The following is a 19685-nucleotide window of genomic DNA, read 5'->3' as shown; positions in this document are numbered from 1 at the left end:
AGAGTGATTAACGACTAGAATCACGGGCAATGGAAGCCAGAACCAGGTTGTGTTCTTCTGTAGGCACCAATATGGTTCAGGTTTTAAGCTTTAAACTGGATGGCAGGCAGTAGGTCAGTCAAAGCTGCCATTTTTGCATAACAAACAGCTCATACAGCTGCAGGAGTCAGTTTATGACCTTGATTGCTGATGGCTGTTCTCATCACAGACACATTTGTTCAAGTGATATTATGTCATAATTGCTTGCTTGTAGTCTTGCAAATTTCCTCCCCATTGTTGAGTTGAATATGTTTAAGGTATTCTTTAGCACCAAAAGTCATGAAATTATGTTTTCCTTCTCTGCCCTGTTGGATGGTTATTGCATTATGTTAGGTGTTTTTCAATGCATAGTACACAGAGCCAGAATATACAGGGCTGGAGATTTTATTTAGCTTTGTCTTGATTTTACCATCCTCTCGGTACCATGCTAACTAATTTCAATGGACATTTTTTCTGCTTCGAATATCTTATGGGTATCTTGCAGGATAAAGAGCAAGTTATATTGAGAGTCCATTGATGTGAAGGCATGAAACCTCTTTTGACTGCTACTAAAAATCCAGATGAACGCTTGAACTCACATGGAATATTGTCATTTAGATGCCAAACTCTGCTTCTGATGTCAGTTTGCTCCATGTGAGCAGCCCCTGAATCATTGAGTATCTAGTCATTTACATCTAAATCGGGGCTCTTCAACCTTTTTATCACATTTTTATCATAATGTGACTTTTATGTTAATATTCCCCTTTAGCTCAATCAGCATTTGTATGTGTACATTTGATGAATACGCTAATAATAATTATGATAATGCATGTAACATAGTTTATCATGATTTATTAAAAAAATGATAGTCAAAAGTAACCCCTGTTGATTCCAGGTGTAAAAATTCACCCACATTTGTACTAACATAATGATACTGCAAACACAATAAACAAAGACTTTCTGAACATTGCATAATGCCATATTTTGGAAAAATAGTGGACCTCTATACACTGGGAAATGCAAAAAGTCCCTATCATGGCCTATATATCCCTGCACTATATTGGAAGTGCAGTCCATATGTAATGTTAAATTAACTGCAATTAAAAAATACAGCGTTTAAAAAAGGCCACAGAACTCTACACGGGTTACTGTAATCTGGGATTGCCGAAGCAAAATCAAAGCACAATGAGGTGTCGATCTGAGGTCCACATTTTTCTGGTCTGAGTTTTAAAGGGGGAAAAAAAATTTTCGTGGACAAAACCGCTCAAGATTTATTATAGCCCGAATCCAAAAATACTCCATCTCAAACCTGCCGAGGTCATATAGAAGTCAATGGCAGTTGTCCCATTTACAATTGGGAGATATAGTGATCTACACTGGGTTTCGTAAAATAATCCAAAAAATTTGTGGTTTTCAGGCAATAATCTAAAAAAAATGTGGGTGTCAAATCCAAAATAAAAAAAAAATATTTTCTTTATTCTCTGTAATAATAAAACAGTACCTTGTACTTGCTGTTAGTTTAGCTGAATGAATCCATATTGAAACCACACATTATTCGGATTATTGTACAAAACCCAACTCAGATCATGATATCTTCCAACTATAAGTGGGACATTTGAGTATTGAGTATTTTTTTTTTATTCAGAATTTTAGCAGCCTCCGGGTTTAATAAATCACAAATAATTCACATTTTTTTTTTTTCTACGAAAAAATTGCGTATTCCCATTTAAAACTCCAACCAGAAAAATTAGGAGTTTAGTAATTAACCCCCTTAAAGTGTGCTTTAAGGTGGCTTACATTTTTTTAGTACATTAACTTCGCACTGGTGCAAACTATAAAATTACAATTTCCTGGTTAATAAATGCTATATTTAATTTGCTCAAAATAATACAGGTTAGCATTGTAAATATATTTTTTTTTGTTAAAGGCTTTTATTAAATCTCATTTTCCTTAGGAAGGTACTTTTTTTTTTTTTGCATTTTGTCTCTCTGAAAGGTTGGAGCAGTCAAAGGACATAAGTCGCCTTGAATTCCTGATCACTAAATGAGAGAATAGCAGAGTTGTTGGAACTACAGTTATTGGACTAGTTACTGAGAATCTGCAGATTATTGAATTTTAATCAGTCACCAGTTTGGTCAATTTTACTGTCTGTCTGGTTATTGACTGACCGCATAACATCATTCACTGAGATAATTCCCTGAGATCATTTTTTCAACATTACTTCTTAGTGATTAGATTTTTGCAGGTAGACCCAATTTAGGTGAAATTGGTCACAGATTTGGCTCTTTGTTAGGTTAAATTTGATCTAACATTGTACGTCCCCTTTAGAATGAAAGATATTTGAGATAAGGCTGTAGTCATAGCCTTAGTCATAAGGCTTTCTATGACTACAGCCTTATCTCAAATATCTTTCATATTTCATATAGCTGGACTGACAGAGATGGGATTTACAGTCGTTACAGTGTTGCTTATAATATATATATATAAAATAAAGTTTATTTCACACAAGCTCAGTGGATTCTGAACTCACAAAGTGAGAGCATTGTGAGAGCATAGAGAGATATCTCTTCACAGTACAGAAAAACAAAGAACTACTCAAATAAACAGATCAGATGGTTCTTCCTCAAGGTCAAGGTAGTAGTACCAAGGCTAGCTCGAGAACAGAATCTATCCAAGTCTAGGAGGGGCTCCAGGGGGAATCTGCATACACAGAATTTTATTCATTCTCACCTATACTAATCTTTGTCTAAATACGCAGACAGTGCAAGGTAATTGTTCCAAAAGATCAGGCCTTGATGTATCTGGATACAAAGCTGTTATTTCGATAATGTGCTGGATTTTTTTGGTAAATCTATGTACATTTTTTCATAGATGAGAGTCCATCAAGTTTGAGTTGAAGATGTCTCAAGTATGCCTCCAAATAAAAAAAATATATATTCCTCCTCCAAAAAAGGCAATTAGTAGCTGGATCAACACTGTATTAATCAGTAGGCTCATATTTTCTCCCTTGTTAATCAGGCATCCAAACGTTTCCTGAAACAGTTTCATATACAGTCATATAAAAAAGTTTGGGAACCCCTCTCAGCCTGCATAATTATTTGCTCCAATTTTATATAATGAAAGTATATCTTTCATTTCCTTGGAACATCTGAGTACTGGGGTGTTTTCTGAACAAAGATTTTTAGTGGAGCAGTATTCAGTTGTATGAAATTATTATTAAATCCCGGCTTTGCTAATTTGAATGCATGCAACTGCTCAATACTGATTACTGGCAACATCATATTGGTTGGATTAGCTCATTAAACCTTGAACTTCATAGGCAGGTGTGTCCAATCTTGAGAAAAGGTATTTAAGGTGGCCAATTGCAAGTTGACTCTCCTCTGAAGAGTGACAGCATGGGATCAGCAAAGCAACTCTCAAAAGATCTGAAAACAAATATTGTTCAGTATCATGGTTTAGGGGAAGGCTATAAAAAGCTATCTCAGAGGTTTAAACTGTCAGTTTCAACTGTAAGGAATGTAATCAGGAAATGGAAGGCCACAGGCACAGTTGCTCTAAAACCCAGGTCTGGCAGGCCAAGAAAAATACAGGAGCAGCATATGCGGAGGATTGTGAGAATGGTTACAGACAACGCAAAGATCACCTGCAACAACATCTTGCTTCAGATGATGTATCTGTACATTGCTCTACAATTCAGCCCAATTTGCACAAAGAACATCTGTATGGCAGGGTGATGAGAAAGAAGCCCTTTCTGCACTCATGCCACAAATAGGGTACCTTTTTGTATGCAAAAGCTCATTTAGACAAGCCACAATCATTTTGTAACAAACGTTTTCATATGGCTGTATTATAGCCTAATTCTTCTGCATTGCACCATGAACTCATACAGTGCTCAGTATCCCTGAATTAATTCCTCTTCCAATAGCTTTCCAAATGCCATATCTTATAAAGCAAGTATTTTATCTTCTTCTTTGTCTAGCCAGACCCTCTGCAGTAGCAGGTCCTGAAATATTGTGTTGTCTTTTCCTAATTACATTTGTTAAACCACAGAACCCTTTGCAGCTCCACATGAAGAAGAGTATCTTTCTGTTTCTTTTTCCTTTGGATTCATAAGGATAGAGCACTCACTAATGTCAAATGCATAAAACAAAATTCTATTTTTTTTTTCAGCACGCTCTGGAATAGTAGTGTTTGTGTGAACCATCTGAACAGTTTTAAATAAAGGTTTGCCATCATTAATAAGATGCTGAGCATATACAAGTGATGTGCAACGAGACAACTTAAATACAGTATTATAAATGATAAATTAATTATTTCATAATATTGATTTAGATTAGAGACTGGAATATGAATTAGAAAGGGCCTGGATAGAAAGACAAGTAATAAAAAGCAGCAATAAAATAAATTTGTAGCTTTACTGAGCATTTATTTTTAGATGGGGTCACTGATCCCCATATGACAGAAGAAGTCAAGGAATTACCTATAAAAATTAAATAATGAAAACCAATTGAAAAGTTGCTTAGAATTGGAGAAAATATAACATACTAAAAATTAACTTCAAGGTGAACCACCCCTTTAATGTTGTTTTTTTCCATTCCCTTTCCTACCACTATTATTGCAATAGATTCTGGACATATGCAGCCTATATATGAGGACATTCTGGGTTTGTTTTAGGCTGGTGCTAAAATTAATTTAGGAGCAAATTACAAGGAGCACATTTTGTTTTTACTTGGAGTGATTCCTGAAAAATCTTTACAAAGATTTTTTGCTGTGCCTCATGCTATCGTGGCTTACTGTGAACGGACAGACCACTCCTAAATATCAACAAAAGATGCTGCAGTTTAGTGAACTGACTTATTATAATAAGCCTAATTCAATTGAATTGCACCATAAAAACATGTGGTGCAATATAGTGGGCCTAAAAATCTCTATACATTTTCATATGTACATGAGGGGTTACTAGAGCCAGAAAATTACAGCAGTCGAGCATGTAAAGAATTAGCAATTAAGTATAAAGTTTTTAAAGAAGAAGCTCCTTATGACCTTGACATTGTGTTTTTGAGTGCAGCACCAAGATGTTATTATAAATAAAAAAACAATAATGTAATGACATGGATTAATTTACAAATATAGTTCCAGGACTGTTTGCTATATCAATCAATCACACCCTTAAGGCAGTTTGCATTCTCTACCTGATCAGTCCACAGTTGTAATGGACACAGAGCATGGGGCCATGAAGGGTTGCCTTACTTGCTGCTTTCAAGATTAAAACTCTAAACATGTTTGCCATTTTATTGGCTACCAGTGGGATCACCTGACCATAGCTGGAAAGGGTGGGAGCTACAACATGGAGCTGGCCACTGCTTCTGTATCAACTATAACAAACAAGGTAAAGTTGTGCTCACCATAATTTAAAAAAAAATGTAAGCATGGGTGCAATGAGGCTTTGACCACAAAATTCACATAGGCAAATACAAGAGATCCTCTGCACTCAACCCATTATCAATATATTTAGGACATTGAAACATTTTGTGCCTCAAACTACTAAAAATGCCTTACCCTTTAAACAAATCAGGGATTGTTTGTCCATATATTGCAATATATTTAAGCTGGCCAACTACGTCAGTCATCCTATATCTGGCCAGTCCAACACTTGCATCTGATTCATTAAGAATTCTGTTGCTTCATTATATATTTTACACATCCCTGGTATGGCCAGTCCTACAGTAGCGTAGTTGGCAGCTTAAATATATTGCAATATATGGACAAACAATCCCTGTTTTGTTTAAAGGGTACAACATTTTTAGTAGCTTAAGGCACGAAATGTTTCAATGTCCTTAAAGGCCAAGGAAAGTCAGTTATGCATCAGGATTCAGTAGAAAAGCATACCTCCAATAAGTTCAGTACTAGTCATAAAATGCCTCATTTGGAAAGTGTTTGTCTGTGGCACAAGAAAAACCCACAATGTCTGTTAGTTCTAAATTCCCACAATCCGTCGCTCCTGCACTAAGACCAAGACTGCGATCATGCGCTGTAGGTTTGAGCTGGAAGCAGCACATGCGCAATAAATCAAATTGTAAGGGAACTTTCAACAAGCCCACATCCACCTTGTCCACCCTGACCTGCCTTTCTTTCTATTCATACCAATAGCAACTGCTTTGTTGGGTTGCTATGGTGATGCTCAGTGAACTGAGCACAGGCGAATAAGCGACGCTTCGCGGTTGGCTGAGAGGATAATTTTTTTACGCATGTGCAGAGGACTGGAATCGCCCATCTTGATAACATAGATTTGGGCAAAATACCCATGGGGTAATGGGGGGCATTGGGAAGGGAAAAAAAATTTTGCAGAAGAGAATGCTAAAAATGAAACGATCTTTTGGCAAATGAACCTAGCGATCAAGGACAGGAAGGGCTCCCCTGTAGCACACTTTAATGTTGGTCGAAAGGCTTTCCTTGTTCTTTAATATATTGATGATGGGTTGAGTGCAGACCACCTCTTGTATTTGTAGGGCACAGGGAAAGGAGTAATTCAGAAACATATTCAAATGCGTTCTTAATTATCTTACTTCTGTATTCATTGGTCATTACACATCTTACTGCTGTTTGTATTGTTTATTTGTACAACATGATATTGTTATTAGAGTAGAAACCCCATGTTATGTTTTTCTGTGGGAAAAATGGAGTAAAATAAGGTTGATTATAAAATCAGGGAAAGTCATTATGGAACTACAAGAAATGGTGTAAAATATGGAAAAACTTAAAATCAGTTTATGTAAAATTGAGGATTCACTTTATTATTATATGTACATGCAATAACTAGTAAATTGCAGTGTAGTGAAGCTGTTATATCTGTGCATCCACAAACAAAAAAAATGAAAAATTAGCTTCTTGTAAAATACAATTAATGCTGTTGTGTTCAAGCTCTGCAATTTCAGAAAGAAATTACAGTATTCTTGGCAATTGCAAATTCCTAGGGTAACATGTTTAATATGGAACAAACTATGACTTATTAGGATTTAAATACCCAGGCAAAAATACTGCCTCCATTAGATGGTGTATTATTTTGCAAGTTACTCTGTCAGTATCCTTGTGTACCCTACAAGCTAATTGTCATGTAATCCAATTATTCTGCTTGCGGGCCATACATTAGCCACAAGCTTGGTATGTTTCAGCCGTGACCTCCAACAGGCACTGACGGGTTGAAAGGACTTTTAGTTCAGTCTAGTCTCTTTTTTTTTTTTGATTGGTATATATAAGTATGGGGTCTGTTATTTGGAAACCCGTTATCCAGAAAGCTCCGAATTACAGAAAGGCTATCTCCCATACACTCCATTTTATCCAAGTAATCCAAATATTTAAAAAGTATTTCCTTTTTCTCTGTAATAATAACACAGTACCTTGTACTTGATCCAAACTAAGGTATAATTAATCCTTATTGGAAGCAAAAACAGCCTATTGGGTTTATTTAATGTTTACATGATTTTCTAGTAGACTTACGAGTGAAGATCCAAATTACGGAAATATCCATTATCCAGAAAACCCCAGGTCCCAAGCATTTTGGATAACATGTCCTATACCTGTAATAGTTGATGACTTGAAAGGGGAATAAATTGTCTAACCATCTGACTCCTCCAGATTTAATAGTATTTTTTTATACCAGATCTTAAAGCTTGCTGATTTCAATGTAGCCAGAATGTAAACTCCAAATTACAGGAAGGCTATCTCCTATAGATTTAATTTTTAATCATATAATTCACATTTTTAAAAATGATTTCCTTTTTCTCTGTAATAATAAAACAGTACCTTGTACTTGATCCCAACTTGATTGATATAATGCATCCTTATTGGAGGAAAACAATCCTACTGGGTTTATTTACAGTTTAAATAATTTTTTAGCAGGCATGGTATGGTGATCCCCTTATCCAATAAACCCCAGGTCCTGAGCATTGTGGATATCGGGTCCCATACCTGTACTTCTCTTCTCATGAACTCTCTTTAAACGGGTGGTTCACTTTTTAGTTAACTTTTAGGGGCAGATTTATCAAGGGTCGAAGTGAATTAGAGGGATTTTTCGAAGTAAAAAAATGTGAAATTCCAAGTAATTTTTTGGATACTTCGACCATCGAATAGGATACTACAACTTCGCATTCGATTCAAAGTAAAATCGTTCGAATATTCGACCATTCGATAATCGAAGTACTGTCTCTTTAAAATAACTTCGACTTCAATACTTCGCCAAATTCAACTTGCCGAAGTGCTATGTGATATGACAAAGCGCCAGTTACTCTATGCACACCGTATTGGAAACATATATGTCTGTATAATATTGCAAGGTACAGTTCACTGGGTCTGTCCTCCGTTTGTATGCATTACCTTTGGTTATTTAACACATTGGGGCACATTTACCTAGGGTCGAAGTAAAATCCTTCGACTTCGAATATCGAAGTCGAAGGATTTACCACTATTCCTACGATCGAAAAATAATCGATTCGAAGGATTTTAATCCATCGATCAAAGGATATTCCTTCGATCAGAAAATTGTTAGGAAGCCTATGGGGACCTTCCCCATAGGCTAACATTGGCCTCGGTAGGTTTTAGGTGGCGAACTAGGGGGTCGAAGAATTTTTTAAAGAGACAGTACTTCGACTATCGAATGGTCGAATAGTCGAACGATTTTTATTTCAAATCGTTCGATTCGAAGGTCGTAGTCGAAGGTCGAAGTAGCCCATTCGATGGTCGAAGTAGCCATATTCGACCATTCGAAATTCAAACTATTTTTCCTCTATTCCTTCACTTGAACTAAGTAAATGGGCCCCATTGTGTTCATGTCCAAACTTTTGGTGTTGCTTTAACACAAAACATAGGGAATAGGCCATACCTACTTAGGTGCCTCTGAGAGGACAAAGTGTCAGTTTAATCTCCTTGCACACCATTTTGGAATTAACACTTGTGCGATAATTCAAGGTCCAGCATACAAGGTGTTGCTTTGTCCATTGTTTTTCCCACAATGGGAGCTACCTAATTTCTTTTACTATAGACACCCTCCTGCTCCCCACCCCAACTCATACTACTATCAGAGGGCATATAGGTTGATGTAATGATCTAGGTGGGACCAGTATTTTCATTACTCAGATATACTGCAATCCCTACAACTGTGAAACAAGATCGGGATACATCATATTTTTAAGTGTTTTTATATTTCATTAAATCCCTCTTTTGATTTTAAATGAACTATTAAATGTTTTGTTTTATTGAGTGATTCCTTCTTCTACAGACTAGTGGAATGCGAACTGTTGCTTACGTAATTAGCACCCCTAACACTATTGCACTTAATTAACTCTTTATTGTTTATCACAAGATATAATAATGACAACACATCAAAGTGTGGAGACAATGAATTTATTTTGAATGAATTTATTTGCACTCATCAAAAACATCTTTTAAGTCATTAATTATTCCTTTCATTGTTTCCAAGTTACACACATAATCTAATTATATTCATTAATAAGGCTGTGCGACCTCGTTAGCTCTTCTTTGCAGTTCCTCTCTTTTTGGTACAAATTCATGTTCATTTTTAAGAGCTGTCTGCACGTCTAAGATTAAAAGACTTATAAACAGTGGTGATGGGTGGTTAGAAGGTGCAGAAAAACCAAGAAACCCAATTTGCGAAGTGCTATGTTAGCCTATGGGGACCTTTTTCAACATTTTTCAACGTTTTTTGAAGTTGAAGTAAAATCGTTCGATCATACGATGAAATCGTTCGAATCGACCGCAGAATACCCAAATTCTATGAAAAAAGTTTGAATTCGATATTCAAATTCGAAGTATTTAAATTAGATGGTCGTATTTCGAAGTATTTTTTACTTCGAAATTCAATCCTTGATAAATCTGCACCTAAATATGTTATAGACTGACCAGCAACCCAGTTTCCTTTTTTCTTCTAACTCTTTCCAGCTTTCAAGTGGGGTCACTGACCCTATCTAAAAAAACTGCTCAGTAAAATACACATTTATTGCTACTTTTTATTACTCATCTTTCTATTCAGGACTCGTATTGAAATCAATTCATGGTTGCTAGGATAATTTGGACCCTACCAACCAGATTGCTGAAATTGCAAATTGGAGAGCTGCTGAGTAAAAAGCTGAATAACTAAAAACTGAATAGTAAAAAATAAATAAAAACCAATTGCAAATTGTTTTATATCACTCTCTACATCACACTAAACGTTACCTTAAAGGTGAACAAGCCTTTTATTGTTCATTGCTAATGTTTCTTTGTTTAGGATGCATTTTGAAAACATAAATACAATGTTTATGCAGAGTTCAGTGGATCTGTTAAAGGTTTAATTAAACTCTCAGCAGATTAGTCTTTTAATTCTGATTTCACATCTCTGCGCCATCACACCTTCATTTTAATTACAAATTTGCTAGTCTGATTGTTTACACTGTAAATTGAGTTTTCACATTGCTGTATTTGTGTAATCTATTCTCATTTTTTCTGCGTTCACTAGAATTATGGCATGGAAGGTGCCGATTATTTAAAGTTACATTTATTTGTTGAAATAAAAAAAAAAATATTTTTTTTTTACGTGATGGATGTCTTAGACCTTGGTGAATTAGAATACTGTCTTACACTTAAACAAGGAAACAATAATAAGGAGGCTTTTCTGTTCTATTAATACCCCCAACGCTCCATTATGTTGCCATTAGTCAGGAGGTGAACAAGTATGTTGTTGCAACCCATTACAGAAAGGTCTTCTCCCATACACTCAATTATATCCTAATAATAAATATTTAAAATGATTTCCCTTTTCGTTGTTGAAATTGGACACAAATAAATCTTTTCTACTTGATTTCTACAGTTTGTTTGAAGATTGCCTTTATTTGAGTGCCTGCCACAGATTTATCCACAGAAATAAAATCGTATCTTGTACTTGATTCAAACTAAGACATTAATCCTTATTGGAAGCAAAACCAGCCTATTGGTTTTATTTAATGTTTAAATTGGTTGGGGATAACATTTTTGCTCAACAGGCGCCCTTTAAATAGAAGCAAAGGAAAAGCCATAATTGAACTTACTATAAATAAACATAACTGCTTATATTGAAGTCAAAAGAATGGAATACTTACCAGGGCTACATAAAGACACAATAGCCAAATATGATATGGAGTATATGCTTTCATTATACAGTAGATCTGCGCATACTGATGGGACAAAGTTCTGGATTTACTAGGCATGGGGTCCCCAACCTTTTTCATCCGTGAGCAACATTCAGATGTAAAAAGAGTTGGGGAGCAACAATAGCATGAAACACGTTCCTGGGGTGCCAAATAAGGGCTGTGATTGGCTATTTGGTAGTCTCTATGTGGACTGACAGCCTATAAGAGGCTCTCCTTGGCATTACACCTGGTTTTTATGCAACTAAATTGCTTCCAAGCCAGGAATTCAAAAATAAAATACTGCTTTGAGGACACTGAGAGCAACATCCAAGGGGTTGGGGAGCAACATGTTGCTCACAAGCTACTGGTTGGGGATCACTGTACTAGGCTAACTGGTTGGGATATAGCGTACTGAGACTAATGTTAGAAACACAGCTTCTGTACATGTGAAGTTTTTTTTTAATTGCATTCCTCTTATTATTTTATTGTGCATCTTCTAATGACATGATTTGTCTGCTGTATGCTTTTTTGTAAGAGTTTTATTTAAACCAAGATAATAAATATTTGAAGACACATTGGGGGGGGGGGTTATTGATTAAAATCAGAAATGTTCAAAAACAACTTTGACCAAAACCCAATCCACAATTTTTTATCTTATTTATGAATAAAATAAGTAGAAAAAATCTGGTGCAGGAAAAGACTCGATACAATTTTTTTGTTGTGGATTATCAGATGAAAACCACTAATTATTTGGATTATCGGACAAAACCCAGGGCAGTTTATGATATCTTCCAGTTGTAAAAGGGACTTCTGACATTGACTTCTACATGAACTCGGCAGGTTTGAGATGGATTATTTTTTTATTTAGACTTTTAGCAGCCTCGGTGGGGATTACCCACAAAAAAAATTGTGTTTTCTTTTTAAAAGTCCGACCAGAAAAAATCGGACTTTTAAATATCCCCCTTGGTGTTTGACTACTACATGTTAAAGGAATAATACTTGTAGGTGTATGGCATACACATGGAATGCAGCCATGTTTCCACTCTCATTCTCTGCAGTGCTATCTACTTTGCCAAGAATTCCTATTTGCTTTCCTTTTCTGAGGTTGCTATGATGAAACCTGGGAATAGACCATACATTTTCTGGGGAACTTTACTTAACCTGGCTTTTGAAACTACAGGTATGGGACCTGTTACCTAGAATGCTTGGGACTTAGGGCTTTCTAAATAAGGTTTGTATTTTGTAATTTGGCTGTCCATACCTTAAATTTGCAAAAAATTATCTAAAAATTAAATAAACTCTACAGAATTGTTTTGCCTCCAATAAGGATTAATTATATCTTAGTTGGGATCAAGTACAAGGTACTGTTTTATTATTATAATTTTTTAAAACCCTGAATTATTTGCTTAAAATGGAGTCAATGGGAGATGTCCTTCCCATAATTTGGAGCTTTCTGTATATCGGGTTTCTCGACAACGGTTACGATACCTGTACTATGGCCTCTATATTCATATACTTAATATTTACTAAACACCTTCCTTACTTAAAGGAAAACTATACCCCCCAAACAATGTAGGTCTCTATTAAAAGATACTGAGTAAAACAGCTCATGTGTAAAACCCTGCTTCATGTAAATGAACCATTATCATAATAATATACTTTTCTAGTAGTATGTGCCATTGGGTAATCATAAATAGATAATTGCCATTTTAAAAAATAAGGGCCGCCCCCTGAGATCGTAAGATTCACTGTGCACACATACAAACCACATGTAAGGTCACATGAGCCAATTAACAGACAGAGTTGTGCCTTTTGCTTCCTCACTTCTTCCTGTTACAGTTAGTGTTGTAGTATTTCTGGTCAGGTGATCTCTGAGGCAGCACAGATAGAGTCACGAAATGGTGGTTCAAGGCAAGAGATGTAAAAGGGCAATATTTATGTAAATATATATTCCAGTTTGGTAAGATTCTTTAATATGTCATTCAATTTGATATAAACTATCTGTTGCTTAAGTATTCATTTTGGGGGTATAGTTTTCCTTTAATTTTTCTCAGAATAAAGTGATGTGCCCAATACAAAAAACATTTGCCTAATTCATCCTTTAAATGGTCAGCTGGCATGAGTCTTGGGTCTGCTTCTTCTAAACCAAGTCATGAACTTCATTACTAGGCAGAAATCTTGGTCCCCTTAGAATAAACCAAGTCATGAACTTTATTACTAGGCAGAAATCTTGGTCCCCTTAGAATAAACCAAACCATGAACTTTATTACTAGGCAGAAACCTTGGTCCCCTTAGAATAAACCAAATCATGAACTTTATTACTAGGCAGAAATCTAGGTCCCCTTAGAATAAACCAAATCATGAACTTTATTAATAGGCAGAAATCATGGTCTCCTTAGAATAAACCAAGTCATGAACTTTATTACTAGGCAGACATCTTGTTCCCCTTAGAATAAACCAAATCATGAACTTTATTACTAGGCAGAAATCATGGTCCCCTTAGAATAAACCAAATCATGAACTTTATTACTAGGCAGAAATCATGGTCCCCTTAGAATAAACCAAATCATGAACTTTATTACTAGGCAGAAATCATGGTCCCCTTAGAATAAACCAAGTTGTGAACTTTATTACTATGCAGAAGTCATGGTCCCCTTATAAAATGGTTATGTCTACGGTTAAAATCACCCTTTCTGTCATTTTGGCAGCTATTGTGCTGCTAAAATAAATATTAATGAAATTGAGCATTGTTTGTATCCATGGACAGCTGCTGCCTCCTGAAGTGTGTAGTTATTAGTGCAGCATTTATACAGCAGGGTATGACCGTTACATTATTTATGATTCCCATGCAGACTTGTCACTCCTCATATCCTTGCTAGAATGTCAATGTTGTTCTTATGGCTAATTCAGCGCTTCCTTAATTATTACAGATCTTACTAAAGAAGAGAAGGAAAGCTTTCTATTGCCTGGTAGCAGTAGATTCATTAAAGGGGACCCGTCACCCAAAAAAATTATTACAAATCCTATTTTATCACATTAGTCAAGCAAAATGAACTTTAATTACACTATATAAATTATTTGAATCTTGTTTCCTTCAGTCAGGGAATTCATAATTATGGCAAGCAGACGGGAGCCATTTTGTGGACACTGTTATTAAGGCAAGCCTTGTATCATCTCAGAATCTTGTTTGTGCACCAGAATGGGAGACCCAATGTCCATCCCCATGCCCTGGCTACACAATTAAATGGTGAAGAGAACTGGGGGAATGTGGGGAGAGCAGTGACATCTAGGAAGTGTTGAATGGAAAGTGAAAGTAATTGTCTGCCCCGCCTCTATGCCACGGGCATAGAGGAGGGGCAGACAATATTTGATTGACAGCTGAGATTTTTAAATGAGTTTACAACAGCTATGAATGCTTTAATAAAAAATAGAAATTGGATTTCATGCTTAATTTGAAAAGGACTTTTATTATACAGATTTTTGTGTCTGGGTGACAGGTCCACTTTAATATGGTGCTACATACATGCATCAAAATCAATGCTGTCCAGTGTTTCATATCGGGAATGGACGGGATTACATAGAACAAGCTTTTGCTCCAAATTAGTTTTTTATTCTTTTATTTTGAATTGTTATCCCCATGTATTCCCATGTAATTGAGTATAGATGTCCATATATTTAGGTGGTTATTTATTTAAGTCCAGATGACAAAAACTTGAAAAATTCTAGTTTTACTATAAAATCTGAATTTTTAGTTTAAAAAAAATAAATACAATTTTTTCGGGATTAATTTTACCCAGAGGATGAAGACAGTCTGAATCCGAAAATCTGGCATCTCAGACCTGTCGAGTTTGTATATAATTCAATGGGAGAAGTCCCGAAGATATCCTTATCTGCACTGGGTTTTGTGCCATAATCCAAAGATTTTGTCGTTTTCGGGCAGAAATCTGAAAAACCTGAAATCAAAATTTTTGTGCGATTTTCACAATTTTTTTTTGAGTTTTTTCCCAAACTGGAATTTTTCAGGAAAATGTATTGATAAATTAGGGGAAATATACTTATTATTTACAGATCCTTCGAAAGTTGCGATCCTGTTTGCTCCAGCTGATACTTAATTTCTAAGGATAGAAATTATTTAACTGAGATTTTGCCTGACTGAACAGTGAAAGAAATAGTACAAATTACCAGTGGGTGTGATGGATTTAATGAAACAAATGAATGGAATGTGTACTAATTGTTTTTTTTTCTTTTGTTTTATCCTCAGAGGAAATAAAATGTGAAACAGAAAAACAAAGGTATGTGTCATATTTCTATCAATTTATCTGTAAATAAAAATGGCAATCTATCCACAAAACCAGGGAGATGGCAATGCCAGTGCTGTAAATTTTGGGCAGAATGTCTGCCGTCTCCCTATATATGGGGTCCTCCTGTAGACATGCAGTTTAGTCAACTGAGTTTGGTTATCCCTCTATGTAGCCAAGTGAAATTAACCCTTTAAGTGCCACAGAACGTAGAATCTACGTTCTGTGGATCAAAGGACCAAAGTGCCACAGATCGTAGATTCTACGTTCTGCAGCACTTCCGGGTTTGCGAGCGGAGGAGCGGCTGTTAGAGCCGCTCGCTCCGCTCCTTCACGATCCCCTGCCCCTAGACAACGAGCAGAGCAGGGGATCGTGTGGCCCCTGGGGCGCGATCGCCCAGGGGCCCCAAAGCAGCAGCAGGGACGCGTTTCCTATGCGTCCTGCTGCTGCCTGCGCCGCACTTCCGCCCAGCTCCGCCCCCACATGGCTGATGATCGTTGGAGCTGGAGATCTGCTGCGTGGGACCCTTTCTGATCGATCTGCAGCATCTACCCCAGGTAAGTGTAACATTTACACACACAAAAACACACAAACACACCAACACACACTTATTACAGTAATATACACTTACATTCACACTTACACACACTCACACATAGATTTTTGGGGATTGGGGGGGTCACACACACTCACAGCACCCATGTACACTTGCACACCGCGCACATGCGCAAATAACATGCAATTTACCCGTTGTGCACACGCATATGTACATATATGGCTTTGTGGCTTTTTTTTTTTTTTTTCTTATCGCATCGTCTCTTTTTGGGCTAAAAAAAATGTTTTATTGCCGTTCCGAATAGCGTATTCGCTAACCGTACTGTGCAATAGCTTTTGTATGTTATTTTGGTGGTTATATTGCAATTTTGGGTATTTTGGTGCATTTTTAGCCATTTTATTGAATTTTTAGCCATTTTATTGCATTTTCAGCTCTGCATTTGTGTTGTTCACTTGTTTCTGCCCGTATAATCGATTTGGCCCAGCTAAAATATTCAAACGGTAATTCTGGTGGCCGATTACACTAGTGTGAAAAAAAAAAGCATTGATTTTTGTGGTTTTATTAGTTTTTGGTGATTTATTTGCATTTCACACTGTTCTGTGTTATTTTGTTTTGCCTATGTAAATTTTATCTACTATATATCCATTTGGGGGTCTCTGTGCGCCACATAGTTTGGTATATCTATGCATATTGGGCATCAAAGTGTTCAGTAGACCCCTGTCATTCATATTTAGGATGTTTTATGCTGATACGTTACGAAATGTGGGGCACATAATGGGGTAAAATTCAAGCTTTGTGACGATTTTCAGAAATTTGATAAAAACCGTTATGTTCAGCATTGCTTTGCAGTTTGGCAGTTTGCTGTAGAAACACTTATTTACCCATTTTGGATTCGTCAGAATGTGTACTTTCTGAAAATATATGGTTTTCTGGGGTCTCTGTACTGTTAGGGGGGTCTAATGTCGCATAATACACACACCAGGTGCTTATATTGCAGCAGCCAGCGCGTCAGCTGTGAAATGTCTATACATATTGTCATTTGGGGGTCTCTGTGCGCAACATAGTTTGGTATATCTATGCATATTGGGCATCAAAGTGTTCAGTAGACCCCTGGCGCTCATATTTAGGATGTTTTATGCTGATAAGCTACGAAATGTGGGGCATATAATGGGGTAGAATTCAAGCTTTGTGACGATTTTCAGAAATTTGATAAAAAACCGTTATGTTCAGCATTGCTTTGCAGTTTGGCAGTTTGCAGTAGAAACACTTATTTACCCATATTGGATTCGTCAAAATGTGTACTTTCTGAAAATATATGGTTTTCTGGGGTCTCTGTGCTGTTAGGTGGTCTAATGTCGCATAATACACACACTGGGTGGTTATATTGCAGCAGCCAGCGTGTCAGCCGTGAAAATGTCTATACATATTGTCATTTGGGGGTCTCTGTGCGCCACATAGTTTGGTATATCTATGCATATTGGGCATCAAAGTGTTCAGTAGACCCCATGCGCTCATATTTAGGATGTTTTATGCTGATAAGTTACGAAATGTGGGGCATATAATGGGGTAAAATTCAAGCTTTGTGACGATGTTCAGAAATTTGATAAAAACCGTTACGTTCAGCATTGCTTTGCAGTTTGACAGTTTGCAGTAGGAACACATATTTACCCATATTGGATTCGTCAAAATGTGTACTTTCTGAAAATATATGGTTTTCTGGGGTCTCTGTACTGTTAGGGGGGTCTAATGTCGCATATTACACACACCAGGTGCTTGTATTGCAGCAGCCAGCGCGCATCAGCCGTGAAAATGTATACACTATTGTCATTTGGGGGTCTCTGTGCGCCACATAGTTTGGTATATCTATGCATATTGGGCATCAAAGTGTTTAGTAGACCCCTGGCGTTCATATTCAGGATGTTTTATGCTGATAAGTTACGAAATGTGGGGCATATAATGGGGTAAAATTCAAGCTTTGGGACGATTTTCAGAAATTTGATAAAAACCGTTACGTTCAGCATTGCTTTGCAGTTTGACAGTATGCAGTAGGAACACATATTTACCCATATTGGATTCGTCAGAATGTGTACTTTCCGAAAATATATGGTTTTCTGGGGTCTCTGTACTGTTAGGGGGGTCTAATGTCGCATATTAGACACACCGGGTGCTTATATTGCAGCAGCCAGCGCGCGTCAGCCGTGAAAATGTATACACTATTGTCATTTGGGGGTCTCTGTGCGCCACATAGTTTGGTATATCTATGCATATTGGGCATCAAAGTGTTCAGTAGACCCCTGGCGTTCATATTCAGGATGTTTTATGCTGATAAGTTACGAAATGTGGGGCATATAATGGGGTAAAATTCAAGCTTTGTGACGATTTTCAGAAATTTGATAAAAACCGTTATGTTCAGCATTGCTTTGCAGTTTGGCAGTTTGCAGTAGAAACACTTATTTACCCATATTGGATTCGTCAGAATGTGTACTTTCTGAAAATATATGGTTTTCTGGGGTCTCTGTACTGTTAGGTGGTCTAATGTCGCATAATACACACACACCGGGTGGTTATATTGCTGCAGCCAGCGTGTCAGCCGTGAAAATGTCTATACATATTGTCATTTGTGGGTCTCTGTGCGCCACATAGTTTGGTATATCTATGCATTTTGGGCATCAAAGTGTTCAGTAGACCCCTGGCGCTCATATTTAGGATGTTTTATGCTGATAAGTTACGAAATGTGGGGCATATAATGGGATAAATTTCAAGCTTTGTGACGATTTTCAGAAATTTGATAAAAACTGTTACGTTCAGCATTGCTTTGCAGTTTGACAGTTTGCAGTAGGAACACATATTTACCCATTTTGGATTCGTCAGAATGTGTACTTTCTGAAAATATATGGTTTTCTGGGGTCTCTGTACTGTTAGGGGGGTCTAATGTCGCATATTACACACACCGGGTGCTTATATTGCAGCAGCCAGCGTGCGTCAGCCGTGAAAATGTATATACACTATTGTCATTTGGGGGTCTCTGTGCGCCACATAGTTTGGTATATCTATGCATAATGGGCATCAAAGTGTTCAGTAGACCCCTGGCGTTCATATTCAGGATGTTTTATGCTGATAAGTTACGAAATGTGGGGCATATAATGGGGTAAAATTCAAGCTTTGTGACGATTTTCAGAAATTTGATAAAAACCGTTACGTTCAGCATTGCTTTGCAGTTTGACAGTTTGCAGTAGGAACACATATTTACCCATATTGGATTCGTCAGAATGTGTACTTTCTGAAAATATATGGTTTTCTGGGGTCTCTGTACTGTTAGGTGGTCTAATGTCGCATAATACACACACCGGGTGGTTATATTGCAGCAGCCAGCGCGTCAGCCGTGAAAATGTCTATACATATTGTCATTTGGGGTCTCTGTGCCCCACATAGTTTGGTATATCTATGCACATTGGGCATCAAACTGTTTAGTAGACCCCTATGTTTATATTTAGGATGCTTTATGCTGGTAATGATACATGGACAATACGATGCTGGAAAGTTGAAGCTTTGAGGCAATTTTCAGAATATTTTACCAAAACCGCCAAATTTGGCAAAGCCTTGCGACTCAGTAGTTTGGGGCAGAAAGGCATGGGTACCCATTTTAGATTCTGT

The 19685-nt window shown here is 36.8% G+C and overlaps 1 protein-coding gene across 2 annotated transcripts in view; it reads left to right on the top strand.

Moving 5' to 3' along the window:
• Nucleotides 1–19685, top strand: part of LOC108695329 (brefeldin A-inhibited guanine nucleotide-exchange protein 1) — a 94911-nt gene that overhangs the window by 11152 nt on the left and 64074 nt on the right. For both annotated transcript variants that reach the window (XM_018223771.2, XM_041567916.1), the window contains exon 2: nucleotides 15439–15469. In XM_018223771.2, coding sequence (XP_018079260.1) covers nucleotides 15439–15469 — 31 coding nt within the window. The remainder of the gene's footprint in view (nucleotides 1–15438; nucleotides 15470–19685) is intronic.

This window comes from Xenopus laevis, chromosome 6S (assembly GCF_017654675.1).
Source record: "Xenopus laevis strain J_2021 chromosome 6S, Xenopus_laevis_v10.1, whole genome shotgun sequence".
In the NCBI taxonomy this organism is placed as follows: Eukaryota; Metazoa; Chordata; class Amphibia; order Anura; family Pipidae; genus Xenopus; species Xenopus laevis.
This window is presented reverse-complemented; position numbering and strand designations above follow the sequence as displayed.